The sequence below is a fragment of the Salvelinus alpinus genome, chromosome 5 (assembly GCF_045679555.1).
Source record: "Salvelinus alpinus chromosome 5, SLU_Salpinus.1, whole genome shotgun sequence".
Lineage (NCBI taxonomy): Eukaryota > Metazoa > Chordata > Actinopteri > Salmoniformes > Salmonidae > Salvelinus > Salvelinus alpinus.
In genome coordinates this window covers 30,391,537-30,408,790 of record NC_092090.1, presented here as the reverse complement: position 1 = coordinate 30,408,790, position 17,254 = coordinate 30,391,537, and the positions used below count along the sequence as shown (strand labels likewise).

General features: G+C 46.2%; 1 protein-coding gene across 13 annotated transcripts in view; it reads left to right on the top strand.

Moving 5' to 3' along the window:
- LOC139575894 (transcription factor SOX-6-like) overlaps positions 1–17,254 on the top strand; it is a 91,563-nt gene that overhangs the window by 58,646 nt on the left and 15,663 nt on the right. For 7 of the 13 annotated variants that reach the window (XM_071401316.1, XM_071401315.1, XM_071401311.1 and 4 more), the window contains 3 exons: positions 86–276; positions 454–474; positions 10,726–10,831. In XM_071401316.1, the coding sequence (XP_071257417.1) occupies positions 86–276; positions 454–474; positions 10,726–10,831 (318 nt within the window). The remainder of the gene's footprint in view (positions 1–85; positions 277–453; positions 475–10,725; positions 10,832–17,254) is intronic. The other 6 variants (XM_071401320.1, XM_071401323.1, XM_071401319.1 and 3 more) reach the window with 1 other exon arrangement.

Genomic DNA, 17,254 nt, shown 5'->3' with positions numbered 1-17,254 from the left:
CTCATTCACTGTGAATCAAAATGAATAGTGTGTAAGTGTATCTACTGTGTGTGTGGTTTAACTGGGCGTGACGCTCCCTCCCCAGACATCCTGTCCAGCCTGAACTCCACAGCGCTGTTCGGGGACCAGGATGCGGTGATGAAGGCCATCCAGGAGGCCAGGAAGATGAGAGAACAGATCCAGAGAGAGCAGCTGCAGCACCACCAGCAGGGCATGGAGGCCAAGCTCTCTGCCCTCACAGGCATGGGCCTCAACAACTGCAGCAGGGCTGACAAGGTCAGAATCCCTGCCCCCTCCGTCCGTCTGTCTGTCCATCCAGCTCTCTGTCTCATTCTCTCTCATTCCTTTTCTCCTCTCTTCCATTTATCTTCCTATATGTTGCTTTCTGTTTATTCACTCTTCTCTCTCTGTCTCTCTTTTCTCCTTCCCTCCCTCTTTTTTCCACACCAACAGAGCTGGTTCACTGAGTACATTGTGAGTAGCCCAAAACCATAACTAGTAAAGTGATTACCGCTATTTTCTTTTTTAGATATAATTCTTCAGACCAATGTTTGTCTTTAATGCTGGTCCAGAGTAGTGGTTTTGATTGACATTGGCATGGCTGTGTGTGTGTGTGTGTGTGTGTGTGTGTGTGTGTGTGTGTGTGTGTGTGTGTGTGTGTGTGTGTGTGTGTGTGTGTGTGTGTGTGTGTGTGTGTGTGTGTGTGTGTGTGTGTGTGTGTGTGTGTGTGTGTGTGTGTGTGTGTGCGTGCATTATGGTGTTTGCATGCGTGTGTGTTGATGTTGGTGATAGAGGAACGGACCATGGTGCTGCCCGGTGCGGGTTAACACTCTGATGTCTCTGCCCAATTAAAGCAGACATACGGCCCTCTCCGTCCCTCGACATGGGACAGGGGCGCTTTGTACCAGGAGCACACACACTCCCCTCCCCGGGATTCCCTTTTAAAATATCTTCAAGCGATGAGTCAATCAAGGAGAGAAAACAACATCCACCTCCCTCTGATTGGTGCCATATTGCCAGTTGGCTGTGAGGAGCAGGCAGGAACTGGGAGCGGAGCTTCATTAATATTTCAACACCTGACACTTTTAACCAACACATTCAACTAGGTCAATGTATATGTAAAAACATCTACGCATATCTATTTTGATTTCTTCTTTAATTTAGTTTTAGGGGTAAATCTGTCTCTACACAGGTGGGAATGCAGTGAGCTCAGACTGAAGTGTGTCAAGTCAGGGGACATGACCAATAGTTTAACAACTCAGTGGGATCAACTTGTCTTGCCATGTCACCAGACAATAAAACCATTTGTATTGTTTTTGTATTTAAAGTTCAGTCCCATCTCACAGGGTTGTGTCGTTATAAAAGGAAATTCAAACTACAATTTTTTATGGTTGTACACCTTAACACCCCGCCATCATAACTGTTCCTGTTAGCTAGTTACGCTTCCTCAGTGTCTCTGTCTTTGTTGGTTCTCCACTAAGTGGGTGAGTCTGAGGCCCGTAGAGTAACGTTAACACTCCCATCTCCCGTTTCCACTCAGTCACTGTCTGTGTCTGTCTGTGTGTCTGTCTGTGTGTCTGTCGGTGTGTCTGTGGGACAGCCCTGTAGCGTTCTCTACCTCCCTGACTCTAAGGTGAGCCAAGCTCCAGAATCTGCTGCTACATGATATGAATGCAGCGTGTGAACAATGCCCTGAAAGGAACCGTTTTCAACAGGCAGCAAACACCTACCCCTCCATTGTTCTTAGCAGGTAGAGCTTACCGCTTTTCTCTGCCCCTCTTTTGTTTGCTTTCGTTTTTGTCTCGACTGCATTATGAGCCTGTCTGCTCAGCCTGTGTTTAAACAATCCTCTCAGGTGAGCTGTGTGTATTTATAACAGGGAGGGGCGTTTGTGGCTGACGCTGTCAATCACTCCTCACCTCTGCTCCACCCCTTTCAGTCTGTGTACTCAGTCTGAGGAGAGAGAGACAGAGAGAGAGACAGAGAGAGAGACAGAGAGAGAGACTGACAGAGAGACTGACAGAGAGACTGACAGAGAGAGACAGAGAGATGGACAGAGAGTGTAGACTAACAGTGAAATGCTTATTTACGGGTCCTTTTCCAACAATGCAGAGTTAAAGATAAAGAATAAAAATTGCAGTGTTAGTATGTGTGGGTAGAGTCCATTGTGTGTGCATAGAGTCAGTGCAATGTAAGAGTCAATGTAACAGTGAGGTAAGACTGCGGAGGCTTGTGGTTCAAGATCACAGCATTGACAGTACACAGCCAAGAACAATAAATTATAAATAGGTGGGCTATCAGTTTGAAAATATGACTGGTATTTTGGGGTTATCGGGTTGCCCTAGGTAACCGTACACACCACAAAGACTCCTTCTTTTGGGATGTCAGTCAGCCTTCGTGTGCCTGGCCTCTCTCTCCATCCTCCCACCTGGGTCTGTCAGAGGACAGCTTACCAGAGGCACAGCTATGTTTAGGAGAAGTAGCTGCATCTCTAATGAGTTAGCATGAAACCCTTGGCACTATCTCGCCTGCACTCTTAGAAAAAAAGGTGCTATCTTGAATTTTTCCACAGAGGGTTCTACATGGAACCCAAAAGGGTTCTACCTGGAACCAGAAAAGTTTATCCTATGGGGACAGCCGAGAACCCTTTTGTAACTATTTTTTGTGCTTAGAGAGGGACTGAGGAGCAGCTCTTCATGCTGTCTCAGTCATACCAAAGAGACACTCCAATGTGAAACTCTCAGGTCAATGTGATAGTGAATATGATCAGTCTTCTGTAGCCATGCTTGGCTCCATCCCTAGACCAAAGGCAGATAAAGACAGTTCCAGTGACACTGTCCCTATCAGGATGGTGTGTGTGCTTAGTGCTGGGACACACTCTAACAAGTGAACCAGTAGAGTGATCATCACAGTGTGGCACAGTAAAAACAGAGGTAGGGAGGGAGGGTTAGGAAGGAGGTAGGGAGGGGGGGGGGGGGGCAGGCCTGGCGCGGCACAGCACGGAGTGGCCTTCCCTTCCCCTGTTACAAGCCGACAGTCTGCACAGGCCCGGACGGCCCAGATAAAAGCTTTCACTTTGGTCAGTTTCAGAATATTAATATTTCAGCCAAGCGCCTCACCTGACATAAATACTGTGTGCTCTTTAATAGCTGTGCTCCCGGTCGGCTGTTTGGAAGTTTATCACAGTGAAAGCTTACATGAAGATTCCGGAAAAGTAACATAAATGGGATTAAGCAGAGGTTAAAATCATCTAGTGTGGCTGTTGGAGGGGGATATTAAATATTGATTTATCCCAGTGTAACGACCCAGCCGGAGAGTGGGGCTAAGTGCTGCTTACAGATGGATCAATTCATCTTTTAATACAAAGTGTGTCCATGGAGCACAATGCATCCCTTCCTCCTCTCTCACCCCTATTACTGGGATCCCTCCATATGGCCCTTCTTACTCTCTCTTTCCATCTCTTCTCTCTCTCTTATCTTTCTTTTTCTCTCTCGTCTCTTTCTTCATCCTCTCATCTCTCTCTCTCGTTCCTCCTCATCTCTCTCTCCTTACTACTGCCCTTTGAGGTGGAAGACGTCCTTTAATTCTACAGTTCACTAGTCATCTACCTTCTTGTTGAGGTAATGTAAAATATTCATGCTTTACTGTTTTCTATTTGTCCTTTTTTACTATATCCCATCAGTACAATAAAAGCTTTTCCAAGGCTCAAAATGTTCCTTTTTGAAATATTTATCTAAAGGTATTATTGTCTGTAGAGGGCAATTACTTTGTTCCATTATTTATTTGCTCAGTGGATGCTTTTATCTAAAACAACTGAGAATGTGTACAGTCAAATACAACAGGATCCATTTGCAACTCCTGGAATTGTCTCCTGCTATTAGCATAGCTAGCTAGAACTGGTAAAACTGTTAGGATTGGGTGTATTCATCTGCAGGTTGAAGATTTCATAGTTTGTCCTATACTGTATGAACTGAGATACAGGAGAAAACAGGCTACAGAGTCACTGATTCAGGTGTCACAGATTGGTGATATTCCTATAACTCTTGTCTTGCTTGAGATTCTTATAGCTCTAGTCTTGGTTAATATTCCCATAGCTCTTGTCTTGGTTGATATTCCCATAGCTCTTGTCTTGGTTGATATTCCCATAGCTCTTGTCTTGGTTGATATTCCCATAGCTCTTGTCTTGGTTGATATTCCCATAGCTCTTGTCTTGGTTGATATTCCCATAGCTCTTGTCTTGGTTGATATTCCCATAGCTCTTGTCTTGGTTGATATTCCCATAGCTCTTGTCTTGGTTGATATTCCCATAGCTCTTGTCTTGGTCTTGGTGGTACCCGCTGTTCACTGGAGGCTGTGTGTAGAGATACAATATATTCCTCTGCTGACATCTCCCAAACTGGAATCAAAGGGTGAAAGGCCAGTGTATTAACCTATTGAACTGCCCCTGTCCCCCTGACACCCCCTCCTCCCTACATTATTGATGAGTACAATATTCTCTTTCCCCTGTCGTACACCTCAGAGCCGAACATATTCAAATGGAGCTTTGCTGGTGTTCCACAAAGTCCTGACTCCTAACCTTTTGCAAGTAGTAGAAATGCTCTTCTCGCTCTAATCTGTGTGTGTGTGTGTGTGTGTGTGTGTGTGTGTGTGTGTGTGTGTGTGTGTGTGTGTGTGTGTGTGTGTGTGTGTGTGTGTGTGTGTGTGTGTGTGTGTGCCGAGGTCCTATTCAGGCAAAGCCCTCACAAAGACTTTGAATATAATCTTGTCTGGTCTGCAGCCCTGGAAGCAATTTTCTGCTGCTTTTCGACTGCTGTCTTGGAAATTGCCAACCAAGGCTTTTTGGCTGCAATGTAAATCCCTGGCATACATGGGTTTGGCCGTCCAAATTAGATTATGTTCTGCTCCCAGTCACTGGCCATAGCCAGCAAGTGCCATTGTTGAGTATTGCTTACATTAATGCTTTGTCCAAATGTTCACATATGTCAAAGGAATAAAAATAGTCTATGACTCTGAATGAGGTTGTGGATGTGTGTGGGCGTCTGTCCCAGGCCAGGACTGAAACAATGCCACCCGCTCTTTCTCTTTTTCTGTCTTTCTGTCTCTCTGTCTGCCTCGCCTCTCTCCAGAAAGACATCAAGGCCGCATCCTGGTTGGGCTGTTGGCTGAGGTAGTTCCCTTATTTTCCGTAGTTGCGGTGTAAAATGGGGAATTGCCAATGCACTGCAGCCGCTCAAAAATGTTACTGGCCCCAGAGCTCTAGACCTGCAGAGAGAGCCACGCTCACTGCCGGCCGGGCCGGGCCTCTGTACAACGAAGACTGGGGAGAGAGAGAACACGCCATAATGGGCCTGTTATGCTCTGCTGCAGCATTGTTACAGTGGGCACATAATGGCTCCTGTGTCTGCCAGGTCACTCAGTTCACTCTCCATATTGTTGTGGTTATGGTAGTGTTGTGTTATTGTAAGCAGAGGGTTTGATAAGGCAGAGATGTGAGCCCAACTTAACGGTCCCTGGAGGAGCCCGTGAACAGTTCAGGGTCATTGAGAGCTGGAAACCCGTAAAAATACACCAGCAAATGATCTCAACCCAGTGTGGAATAAAAAACCACAGGAGAGCCCTGTCAGAAAGGCCTTTACAGCACAGAGCAGAGATGGCAATGCATAAAATACACCATTTGCAAATTAAGTTGAAAGGTCAGGTTTTGTGTGGCTGACTTGGTTCTCCTTCCAGAGAAAAAGAGAAGAACATCTCAGCCTGGTGTATGATAGCATATTCTGTCATTAAAAACAAACCAAAAACTCTATCTGGCGTCCAGCCCGGATTAGGGGTAGCAGTTAGCAGTTCAGCTCCATAATTGAACTAAGATGCTACTCTGTGCTGCTCTCTTAATGAGGTGGTAGCCTGGTGCTGTCAGTAGAGGCTGGAGGACTCAGAGGACTGGATGTCTAGGGCAGTGGTCCATCTATGGCCTGAGTGATCCTGTGCCTGCCTTGGGGGATGAGGCCTGTGGAGCTCCTGTAGTGCAGGGCTGAGGCCCAGGGAGCAGGGGAAAGAGAGCAAGAGGCTGCATGAAAGAAACCCTCGGCTTACCACACCACTGGATGTTCTTAAGACGTAAATGGTTCAAAACTACCAACTACTGGAGAGCTGAAACATTATAAATAACATTGCAATTGGTTACAACTGAAATACAAAACAGATTGCGATGAGAAAACGGGATGTAACACCACTTCATGTTTAAAGGGCACTTTGTCTCCATTTTAGACAGGGCAGGGCGCAGAATGCAGTGGTTTAGGCCCTCAAGGTCTCCACTCTGGGTCATATGTGACCTTTGTGATGAGTGACAGCTGATACACAAAGCCTGCTATTGTGCTCAGATCAGACAGCTGTGTGCTTCACCTCCCCATAGACCAGGTGTTTGAGCTGCAGCACATGCTGTGAGGCCCGCTTTCACAGACATCACAATAACAGTTATTCAACAGAATATTATGGCCTTTGTCAGTTGTCTTTTTTTATCAAGGTATTAGCCCTATGCACCTGGGAAACCGAAAAAAGGAAATTACCAAACTCCAAGGTTTACGCACCTGTCCTGCTTGATTATCGTCAAGTGAAGCTTTTCATTATCTTACAGAAGCAGTCCCTTTAACAGAAGAATAGTGGAGGACTTCTCTACTTTTTTTTCACTTAAATCCAGACAATGTTTTCAGCTGTCCTTAATACCGGACCTTAAACGGCTCTAACAATCCTTATTATCTTACAGTTGTATGGAGCAGCCCTGACAAGCCAAGGCCATATGGTGGTGGCCAGGCTATTTATAAAGGAGAGGGGCAGGAGTGGAGCGGCAGTGTGATGCGTAAATACAGGGTAGACACAGGCACAATGCACAGGGCCTCCTGCCTCTCTCTGCCTCTTCTTCTGCTTTCTTTTACCACTGCCTCTAGCTGCCTCTGTCAGGGCTGCCCAGGCCCAGGATACGCCCTGTGGTTGTGGGCAGAAAAGCGGGCCTCCTGCACATGTTCTGTGGCCAGGCAGATTAAAGCCCTCTTCACAATGCTGACATGGGCCTTCTCGGGTTCCACACTTCTCCAATGCTAAGCTAAGAAGTTCCACTGACTCTGCCATCCCTCGCCCTGCTCTGTTCTCTATGGCTATGGCATGACTTCACCGGGCAGCCATTTGCTATCGAACAAAATGTGTTTGTAACCAAATTTGAGACAAAAAGAGCACGGGGCAGGGCAGAGGAGAATATTGTGGGTGGCTTTTTTCCACTTGAGCTTGGAGCGCGTCGCTATAATTTGAGATGTGGGATGAAGGCTGCATGCTGAACTCATTTGAGGGAAGGACCGCTCGCTCGCCAGAGGCCGTGTTCAGAATGGGAGGGGAACAACTTGTACCATTATATATTTTGTATTCTCTCTCTCTCTCTGCCCCTCTTTCATGTTCTCTCATCTTCATTCCCTGCCTCTCCTTCACGTGTGCATTTATTCTATCAAGTCTTTTATCTTTCTCCCTTTCACTCCCTGCATCTCTCTCTCTCTCTCCCTCTTTCTTTTTCTCTCTCTTTCTCTCTCCCTCTCTCTTTTTCTCTCTCTCTCTCTCCTATCCCAGTTGTCCTATTTTTTTCTCCATTTGCTGAAGGGAAGTGCTCTTGCCATCCTCACTACTGTACATTATAAATGTCCTTTATAGTGGACATGCAGCAGGCAGGCGGTGGTGAGCATACTATACCGTCTATCTCTCTGGACGGACGGAGGGCCATCGTCCCTGGATACCACCACATGTCCTTCTGTGCCAGAGTGATCAGTAAAAATGTCATGACATCATAAAATAATAAAAATGCCATTAATTTATCACAGCACTTGATGCAGGGGTAGTAAAGTAGCATCAGTTCACTGAATATTTTCAAGCCTTGAAACAAAAAGCCTGATTTTGTGCATATAATTTATCCCCATAATTTTAACTGTAATTCTAATGCATGGATATAAATGATAAAGGTTATAAGCAATAAGTATATAAAACATACTATATAAAATGTAATGGAAATTCATTGTAGCATATTGCACAGATTTAATCTAATGTTCATTAGCATTGCCAACACAGGGAAAGAGAAAGTCATATTTGTACAATGTTTAATAACCTTGTAGTTGACATACAGTACTGTCCAGCTACAGTAGAGTACAGTAGAGTACAGCAGAGTACATAAGAATACAGTAACTCACATTAGACAACACAGACAACACATCCTAAATCAAACATTATAGGCCAATGTAACAATGATTGCTGATGTATCATCAGACTGTACAGAGTTTAATTATATTTAATGATGTGGAGGTAATAAGGGCTTAATTCAATAAGCCGACTTGTTCAACACTGGTCCCAGCTGACTGGTGCGGTAGCTGATGTTCCCTCTGTGTGATCACTGGGACTTTGTGGTGGAGAAAGGAGAAGTTTAGCGCTGAGCTAGTTGTTAATGAAAGTCTTTGATGGATGGCTCCTGTTACTCATCCCCTCAGCCCAACATGATGCTTAATGATCATGAGTTTATAAAAGGCCTTGATTGATCAGGAGGGGCCAGTGGAGTGCAGGGGGGGGGGGGGGGGGGGGGGATAGTAGACGGCTAATTTATTACACAGTTCCCCCAGAATGCTGAGTCCTCCCAGGCCCTCCCAGCAGAGAGGAGAGGACTGTCCATGTAGCATCCCATCCCAGGCCGCCATTGCCCGTCTGACTAATCGCACATCCGTCAATTTGTCATCGGGCCGCTAGCCTCTTTCATTAAGTGCAATAATGTGGCTGGGTGATGAATACAGCAGTGTGTGTCGCTTCACACGGAGCGTGGCGCTGGGAAGGCATGGCGCTCTATCTTATCTTTACAAAGCGCCTTCTGCCCAGCGGGGACCAGCGCATATGTCATAATTAGAAAACACTTAAGTTAGCAAAGCCAAGGCAGATAGGCAGCCTCTAATCACAGGCCATAAGCAGGTGGTGGTTAATTGTAGATCAGAATCACTCAGATGTTGATACATAATGATGGCTCCTTGAAGCATGATGGTAAATTGCAGCACTCTCACTGTCTTTCACACACAGAGACACGCACACAGAGACACACACAGAGACACACACACACAGGGACACACACACACAGGGACACACACAGAGAGAGACATACTCTCTCTTTTTGAGGAATAGTTCTTGAATAAATAAAATGCCTCAGGATGATGGAGAAGACTTGAAGTGGAATTCAAATGTCTCAATTTGTCTTCTTGTCATCCTTTTCAGGTCTTATTGGCCAATCAAAGGGAAACTGAAAGAGGAAAAACATTTCAGTAAATTGACAATGGATCTTTTTTTGACAAATAATTATTTTGGGACAATGGATTTTTTTTCTCTGAGAAATGAATGAACAACTGTCTGTTTTTTTTTCTGGAAGTAATGCTTTTGATCAGGATGTTCTATGAAACTAAATCAAACAGCATTGTATTGCAAGTGATGTTCTGTATTAACCTCCAGTGACTGAAGTATAATGGTACATTATATTTTCTCTGATAGGAGAGAGGTATACAAGCTCCCATGTGGGTGGAAAAACAAGAACACAAACAAAAGAGTGAAAGCCCAGAGAACAGTGAAAGATGAATGTGTGTGTTGGTGTCGGTGTCGGTGTCTGTGTGTGTGGCAGGGGAGCTGTTAGCATTATAGGGAGCAGTATAGGGAGCCCACCTGAGTGTCTGTTCAAACTGCGTGTGATAGGCAACCTCAGAAAAGACACAGGAAGAGGAGGGGTACACATAGTGCACCTTTGGCAGAGATAGAATGCTCACCCTGGGAGTAAAACAAACGCTCTCGGCTGAACCCTGGCAACATGCCTGCTTTTAGTGTCTTCCAGGCCAATCCGAGGGGGAGAGATTATTTGTGTCATGCCGAGTCAAAGTGTCCATCTCCTACTTGAGTCTTTAGAGAGGAAGACAGCCCTGTGCTAATGCCCTGCGCATTCACTGCCGAACTAGGTCATTTAACAATGGAGTGAGCAGCAGTCGGCACTCTCCCCCTGCATAATACATTAAGTGTAATGTGCAGCAACTATACAGAGGGCCCCGAAAGCTGTTATTTTATTCTGTAAATGCACACGGACATGACGTTTAACATTGTCACAGGCGAGCTGAATGAACGGGTTTCATTGTGCGTCAAGTACAACATGATGCCAAGTTTAATCTGAGCATAAAGCGACATGACAAAAGGGAGAACACGGTGTGTTCTATAAAGCATGAGCCCTGAATACGTGATGGCTGCTGAGCTCGGGCGCTAGCACCAGACAGACAGGGGGATGTACAGCAAAGATTACAGAGGGAAAACCTGAGCGCTGCAAAGAGAGGGCCCCAGTCCCTATTGTGTGCTCGGGATCACAAACTATTCCTCTGTAACTCTATTTACAGCACCCCTGGCTCCTACTGTCTCTACCTCCCTCCCTCCTGTCATACATTATATCATCTGCTGAATGCAGGGATGTTAAAGGCAAGCTCAATACACGTCCATCTTGTCAAAGAGCGGCTCTACAATAGAGCTAGCAGTTATTTCAAAGAGATAATGTGTTTCAGAAATGACTCATTCAGTTATTCTACTGATCAGCTATTCTCTTGATATGGAAAGAGATGTACTGTATATGCAGCAGTTTGTTCAGGTTCTTCATTGTCTCTCTCTCTCTTTCCTCTCTGTTTCTGTGTACTGTAGGAGCGGGCACACTTTGAGAGCCTTGGTCACCATCTTAGCAAACTGGGCGAGGATGGCAAAATTGGCCACAGAGTCATCGACCTCACCAGGCCAGAGGATCTGGATGGTAAGTACAGACTTCTCTCCTATAGTTTTCCCATGCTGAAAACCATCCAGTCAGTTCTATGTGACAGTGAATTCTTCTTCAGACTGCTGCCTGCATCCCCCCAGTGCACAGTGTGTTCCTATAGTGGACCGGAGAGAGGTGAGGGCTGCCAGAGCAGTAGACCAGGGGGAGCTGGGTTGGGGGGATAGTGGTGTTTGAAGGCCTGGGTTGGGGGGATAGTGGTGTTTGAAGGCCTGGGTTGGGGGGATAGTGGTGTTTGAAGGCCTGGGTTGGGGGGATAGTGGTGTTTGAAGGCCTGGGTTGGGGGGATAGTGGTGTTTGAAGGCCTGGGTTGGGGGGATAGTGGTGTTTGAAGGCCTGGGTTGGGGGGATAGTGGTGTTTGAAGGCCTGGGTTGGGGGGATAGTGGTGTTTGAAGGCCTGGGTTGGGGGGATAGTGGTGTTTGAAGGCCTGGGTTGGGGGGATAGTGGTGTTTGAAGGCCTGGGTTGGGGGGATAGTGGTGTTTGAAGGCCTGGGTTGGGGGGATAGTGGTGTTTGAAGGCCTGGGTTGGGGGGATAGTGGTGTTTGAAGGCCTGGGTTGGGGGGATAGTGGTGTTTGAAGGCCTGGGTTGGGGGGATAGTGGTGTTTGAAGGCCTGGGTTGGGGGGATAGTGGTGTTTGAAGGCCTGGGTTGGGGGGATAGTGGTGTTTGAAGGCCTGGGTTGGGGGGATAGTGGTGTTTGAAGGCCTGGGTTGGGGGGATAGTGGTGTTTGAAGGCGCCCACCGCTCCCTGGTTTTCACAGGTAAGTGAGGGGAGGACAGGGTGCCTGAGGACAAAGCTGGCCCTTCTCCAGGCCTGGCCCCGGCTGCCGCTGCACTTGTTTGAGGTCCTGGGCACAGAGGTGTAAATTCGTGTAGCACCCATGTGACAAAGCGTCATCTCCCTTTGTGGGCCTGGAGCGTAAACAGTGGCGAGGAATGCCTCGATGCGCCAATGTTTGTCTGACGTAAATATTTGTGTCAGTTTCCATGGCACTTCAGAGCCCCGAGCAGAGGGAAAATGAATCAGGCTCACCTTTAATAGCTGCAACATTCTCAAGATGGAGGGAGAGATATTTCTCAGGACAATACAAGAGCACTCGCCTCTTTAAGATCCCTTCTAAACGCACTTTTAAAACATTTCCCACCAATTTCCCCATTTCCCAACATTCCCAACAAAATAATTACAACACACAACGTTTCACAAATTGTATGGTCTACCTCACATAAACCTGCTTGTTGACAAAGTCAAAGAACTGAAACATAAATGAGTTGTCTTGTCTGCTTTCACATCACACCCATAAATTCAGGATTAGAGGTGCAGTTAGTGGCCATAGCGGGATAGTTCCCACGTCGTCAACCGCAGCAGACTCTGTCCCACCCCTCTGGCCCTCAGGGCAGATGTTCTCTAGGTCCTCAGCCTCTCCCAGTTACCCCAGTGGGAACCTTTCTTCTGTGGCTACTGTGGAGTCAGGACAGGAGCAAGGCGCGCACCAGCCCCTGTCGTCAGGGATCAGTTGTGCCCTTTTATGTCCTATGCAGGGCAGAGGGAAAGGCCAGCGCCAGACGCCTCTGGGAAGTGAGTTCCCAGCAGGCTGTGGATTAGGAGGAGGCAGGGAGGAGAGGAGAGGCAGGGCCCACGGAGGTCCTCTTCCCAGGGGGAGAGAGAGAGTGGTGGCTAGAAGCCAGAGACATGCACATAGCTCACCAACACAGTCACCATTTCATCTATCTCCACAAATATATCTGTCTGTTTCAACAGCACCGCCAGATGAATGATGTGAACAGGGTTTTAACATGATGCCCACCACATTAAAGCCTGTTTTTACAACCGCAATCTGTTTACTTTGGAGAACAAGATCCGTGTTTACTTTTGAGGTTCTTGTTTGGAGGCATTATGTTGAGCAAATCTAAGAAAAGAGATGTTTACTATGACAATGGATAGGATATAACAATTATAATAAGATTACTATTATCATTTCCAAATAATTCATAGCTGTCAACAGCATTTTCAACCGCTTACCCGGTTGAGTGATTCCTTGAGGGAGAGCCAGGTACCACATGGAAATATGGTTCATTATTTTAAAGCAGGGACTTGTTAGTGTACTGCAGACACCTTTCTGCACCCCAACACGAGGAAAACTACTGGTAGTATCTGAATATACCTGAACAGGCTGTAGCTGCTACCTAGTGACTGTAGGTCTGTCAGGGCAGGGGTCAATCTCCCTGCAGACAGTGTTATTCAGAAGACCACTGTACAGAAGGCCTCGCTGCAGTTCACAGAAAGCTTTAGGTTGCTTAAACTAATATTTGCAAAGCATGCAGCAACCAAATTAACAGCTGCCAAAGTTCTAACGAGGGCCATTGGAAAATAGTGGCGTGGTATGAGAATAGATAGAATTTCCTTCATTTTGGAAAGCCACGAGCCACATGCATCAGCTCACCGCAAAGTCATTAGGTCTTTTTAAGCTCAGATGAAAAACATGAACAAATACCACAAAAGGCCTCAACCCAGCCTCTTTGTTCATTCACATATGGCTTGGTAGAAGTAGAATGACACGCGGGTTGTGTGTTTATCTAAAGCGCCTCCGCCAGAGAGGGTCCTGGGAGAACAAAGGGGGCGTTGAGAGATGCAGGGAGGCAGGAAACAGAGTTCATCGGAACGCACAGCACAATATCAGCCAAGGAGAAATAAGCAAGGCAGCTTGGCTAAGTGGAAATATGCTAATAGACTCCTTATGGGATAGGAGAAACAGTAGTGTTGTACTTTTGTTGTACAGTAACAGACAGTGATGTTGTGTTTATTTGTCTTGGTAGCTCAGAGCTGTTGTTCAGTTTATTATCAGATGATTGTTTTGAGAGGTTTATGTTGTTGTTTTCCTTCCTAACCAGAGGTTCATGTTGTTGTTTTCCTTCCTAACCAGAGGTTCATTTGTTGTTTTCCTTCCTAACCAGAGGTTCATGTTGTTGTTTTCCTTCCTAACCAGAGGTTCATGTTGTTGTTTTCCTTCCTAACCAGAGGTTCATGTTGTTGTTTTCCTTCCTAACCAGAGGTTCATGTTGTTGTTTTCCTTCCTAACCAGAGGTTCATGTTGTTGTTTTCCTTCCTAACCAAAGGTTCATGTTGTTGTTTTCCTTCCTAACCAGAGGTTCATGTTGTTGTTTTCCTTCCTAACCAGAGGTTCATGTTGTTGTTTTCCTTCCTAACCAGAGGTTCATGTTGTTGTTTTCCTTCCTAACCAGAGGTTTATGTTGTTGTTTTCCTTCCTAACCAGAGGTTCATGTTGTTGTTTTCCTTCCTAACCAGAGGTTCATGTTGTTGTTTTCCTTCCTAACCAGAGGTTCATGTTGTTGTTTTCCTTCCTAACCAGAGGTTCATGTTGTTGTTTTCCTTCCTAACCAGAGGTTCATTTGTTGTTTTCCTTCCTAACCAGAGGTTCATGTTGTTGTTTTCCTTCCTAACCAGAGGTTCATGTTGTTGTTTTCCTTCCTAACCAGAGGTTCATGTTGTTGTTTTCCTTCCTAACCAGAGGTGCATGCTGTTGTTTTCCTTCCTAACCAGAGGTTCATGTTGTTGTTTTCCTTCCTAACCAGAGGTTCATGTTGTTGTTTTCCTTCCTAACCAGAGGTGCATGCTGTTGTTTTCCTTCCTAACCAGAGGTTCATGTTGTTGTTTTCCTTCCTAACCAGAGGTTAATTTGTTGTTTTCCTTCCTAACCAGAGGTTCATGTGAATTATAGGCTGACTTTTATTGCCTTGAATGTTCCCATTGGAGGCTATTTGTTTGAGCTCAAACTAGGTGGTTTAGACATGAGACCATATCAGTTACAAGTGTAATGTATTAGATCAATTAGGGTGTCCCTTTTTGAAGTTGGTTGATTCCAAAAACAATGAATTCAAATGGTTTTTGATGAAGGGATAAAACATTCCATTTGCAAACATTTACTTGATTCAGACAATTCAGACAATTCCCTTTATACAGTTCACGTTTGATTTCCAATAGTTCTGTTTGAATCATATAGGACTATCCTTGGAGATTAGTTTGCGTGTGCCCGTGTGCTTGTGTGTGTCATTCCCATAGTCTGTTAGGATGAGTTGGTTTTGCATGTCAGCCCAGGTTGCCCAGGTTTTATTGATTCATTCTGGAATAGTGAGATGTGAACAGGAATGCCCCTTGCCCCACTTTAAGGCTGATGGCATGCGAGAGGAGATGGAGGAGACAAAAGTAAGAGCTATTCTGTAGCATGCAAGTGCTAACATGTCAGCTGTTAGTTCCCTTACACACACACAGAAATAGAAGAATTCAAAGCATCCAACTGGCATGTTATTGTTTAATTAGCGGACTATGAACCACGGCTTGAATAGAGGCACTGAGCACTGCAAGTGTCATATCTGTCCATACACTGCATGTGTCATATCTGTCCATACACTGCATGTGTCATATCTGTCCATACACTGCATGTGTCATATCTGTCCATACACTGCATGTGTCATATCTGTCCATACACTGCATGTGTCATATCTGTCCATACACTGCATGTCTCATATCTGTCCATACACTGCATGTGTCATATCTGTCCATACACTGCATGTGTCATATCTGTCCATACACTGCATGTGTCATATCTGTCCATACACTGCATGTGTCATATCTGTCCATACACTGCATGTGTCATATCTGTCCATACACTGCATGTGTCATATCTGTCCATACACTGCATGTGTCATATCTGTCCATACACTGCATGTGTCATATCTGTCCATACACTGCATGTGTCATATCTGTCCATACACTGCATGTGTCATATCTGTCCATACACTGCATGTGTCATATCTGTCCATACACTGCATGTGTCATATCTGTCCATACACTGCATGTGTCATATCTGTCCATACACTGCATGTGTCATATCTGTCCATACACTGCATGTCTCATATCTGTCCATACACTGCATGTCTCATATCTGTCCATACACTGCATGTGTCATATCTGTCCATACACTGCATGTGTCATATCTGTCCATACACTGCATGTGTCATATCTGTCCATACACTGCATGTGTCATATCTGTCCATACACTGCATGTGTCATATCTGTCCATACACTGCATGTGTCATATCTGTCCATACACTGCATGTCTCATATCTGTCCATACACTGCATGTCTCATATCTGTCCATACACTGCATGTGTCATATCTGTCCATACACTGCATGTGTCATATCTGTCCATACACTGCATGTGTCATATCTGTCCATACACTGCATGTGTCATATCTGTCCATACACTGCATGTGTCATATCTGTCCATACACTGCATGTGTCATATCTGTCCATACACTGCATGTGTCATATCTGTCCATACACTGCATGTGGGCTGATCCCCTCCCTTGGAGGGAGAGGCCCTATTGTCAGCAGTAAATACCTTTAGTGAGAGGTGTTTGATTTGATCCCACTGGGCGGGGAGCAGGGAGGGCTTGGCAGGTTGGAGTGATTGTTGCCTGCTCACTGAGGCAGATCTTCCCGAGCAGATTCTGGGGTGACAGTCGGTGTTGCCCTCAGAACAAAGCCGAGGGGGAAGGGGAGAGAGGGGCAGCACAGCCCTCTGGCTCTGCTTGGCACAGGGTCCAGTCTGAACCTGCAGCACACAGGGGTTATAGGCTGCTGGGCTTCACTACACTCTCTCCATTTTTTCACCTTTCTTTCCCTCTCTCTTCTTTCTATTTTGCCTCTTTCTCTCTTCCCCTCTCTCCTTCTCCCCTGCTCTCTCTCTCTCTCTGTCTCTATCCCCCTCTCCTTCTCTTTCTCCCTCTCCCTCTCTGTCCCTCTCTCTCTCCATACCGCCCTTCTCTCTCTCTCTCTCTCTATCTAGCCCCCTCTCCTTCTCTCTCTCTCCCTCTCCCTCTCTGTCCCTCTCTCTCTCCCTACCGCCCTTCTCTCTCTCTCTCTCTCTCTCTATCTAGCCCCCTCTCCTTCTCTCTCTCTCCCTCTCCCTCTCTGTCCCTCTCTCTCTCCTTACCGCCCTTCTCTCTCTCTCTATCTAGCCCCCTCTCCTTATCTCTCTCTCCCTCTGTCTCTCTCTCTCTGTCTCTATCCCCCTCTCCTTCTCTCTTTCTCCCTCTCCCTCTCTGTCCCTCTCTCTCTCCCTACCGCCCTTCTCTCTCTTTCTCTCTATCTAGCCCCCTCTCCTTCTCTCCCTCTCTGTCCCTCTCTCTCTCCCTACCGCCCTTCTCTCTCTCTCTATCTAGCCCCCTCTCCTTCTCTCTCTCTCCCACTGTCTCTCTCTCTCTGCCTCTATCCCCTCCCTCTCTCCTTCTCTCTCTCCCACTGTCTCTCTCTCTCTGCCTCTATCCCCTCCCTCTCTCCTTCTCTCTCTCCCTCCCTGTCTCTCTCTCTATCCCTC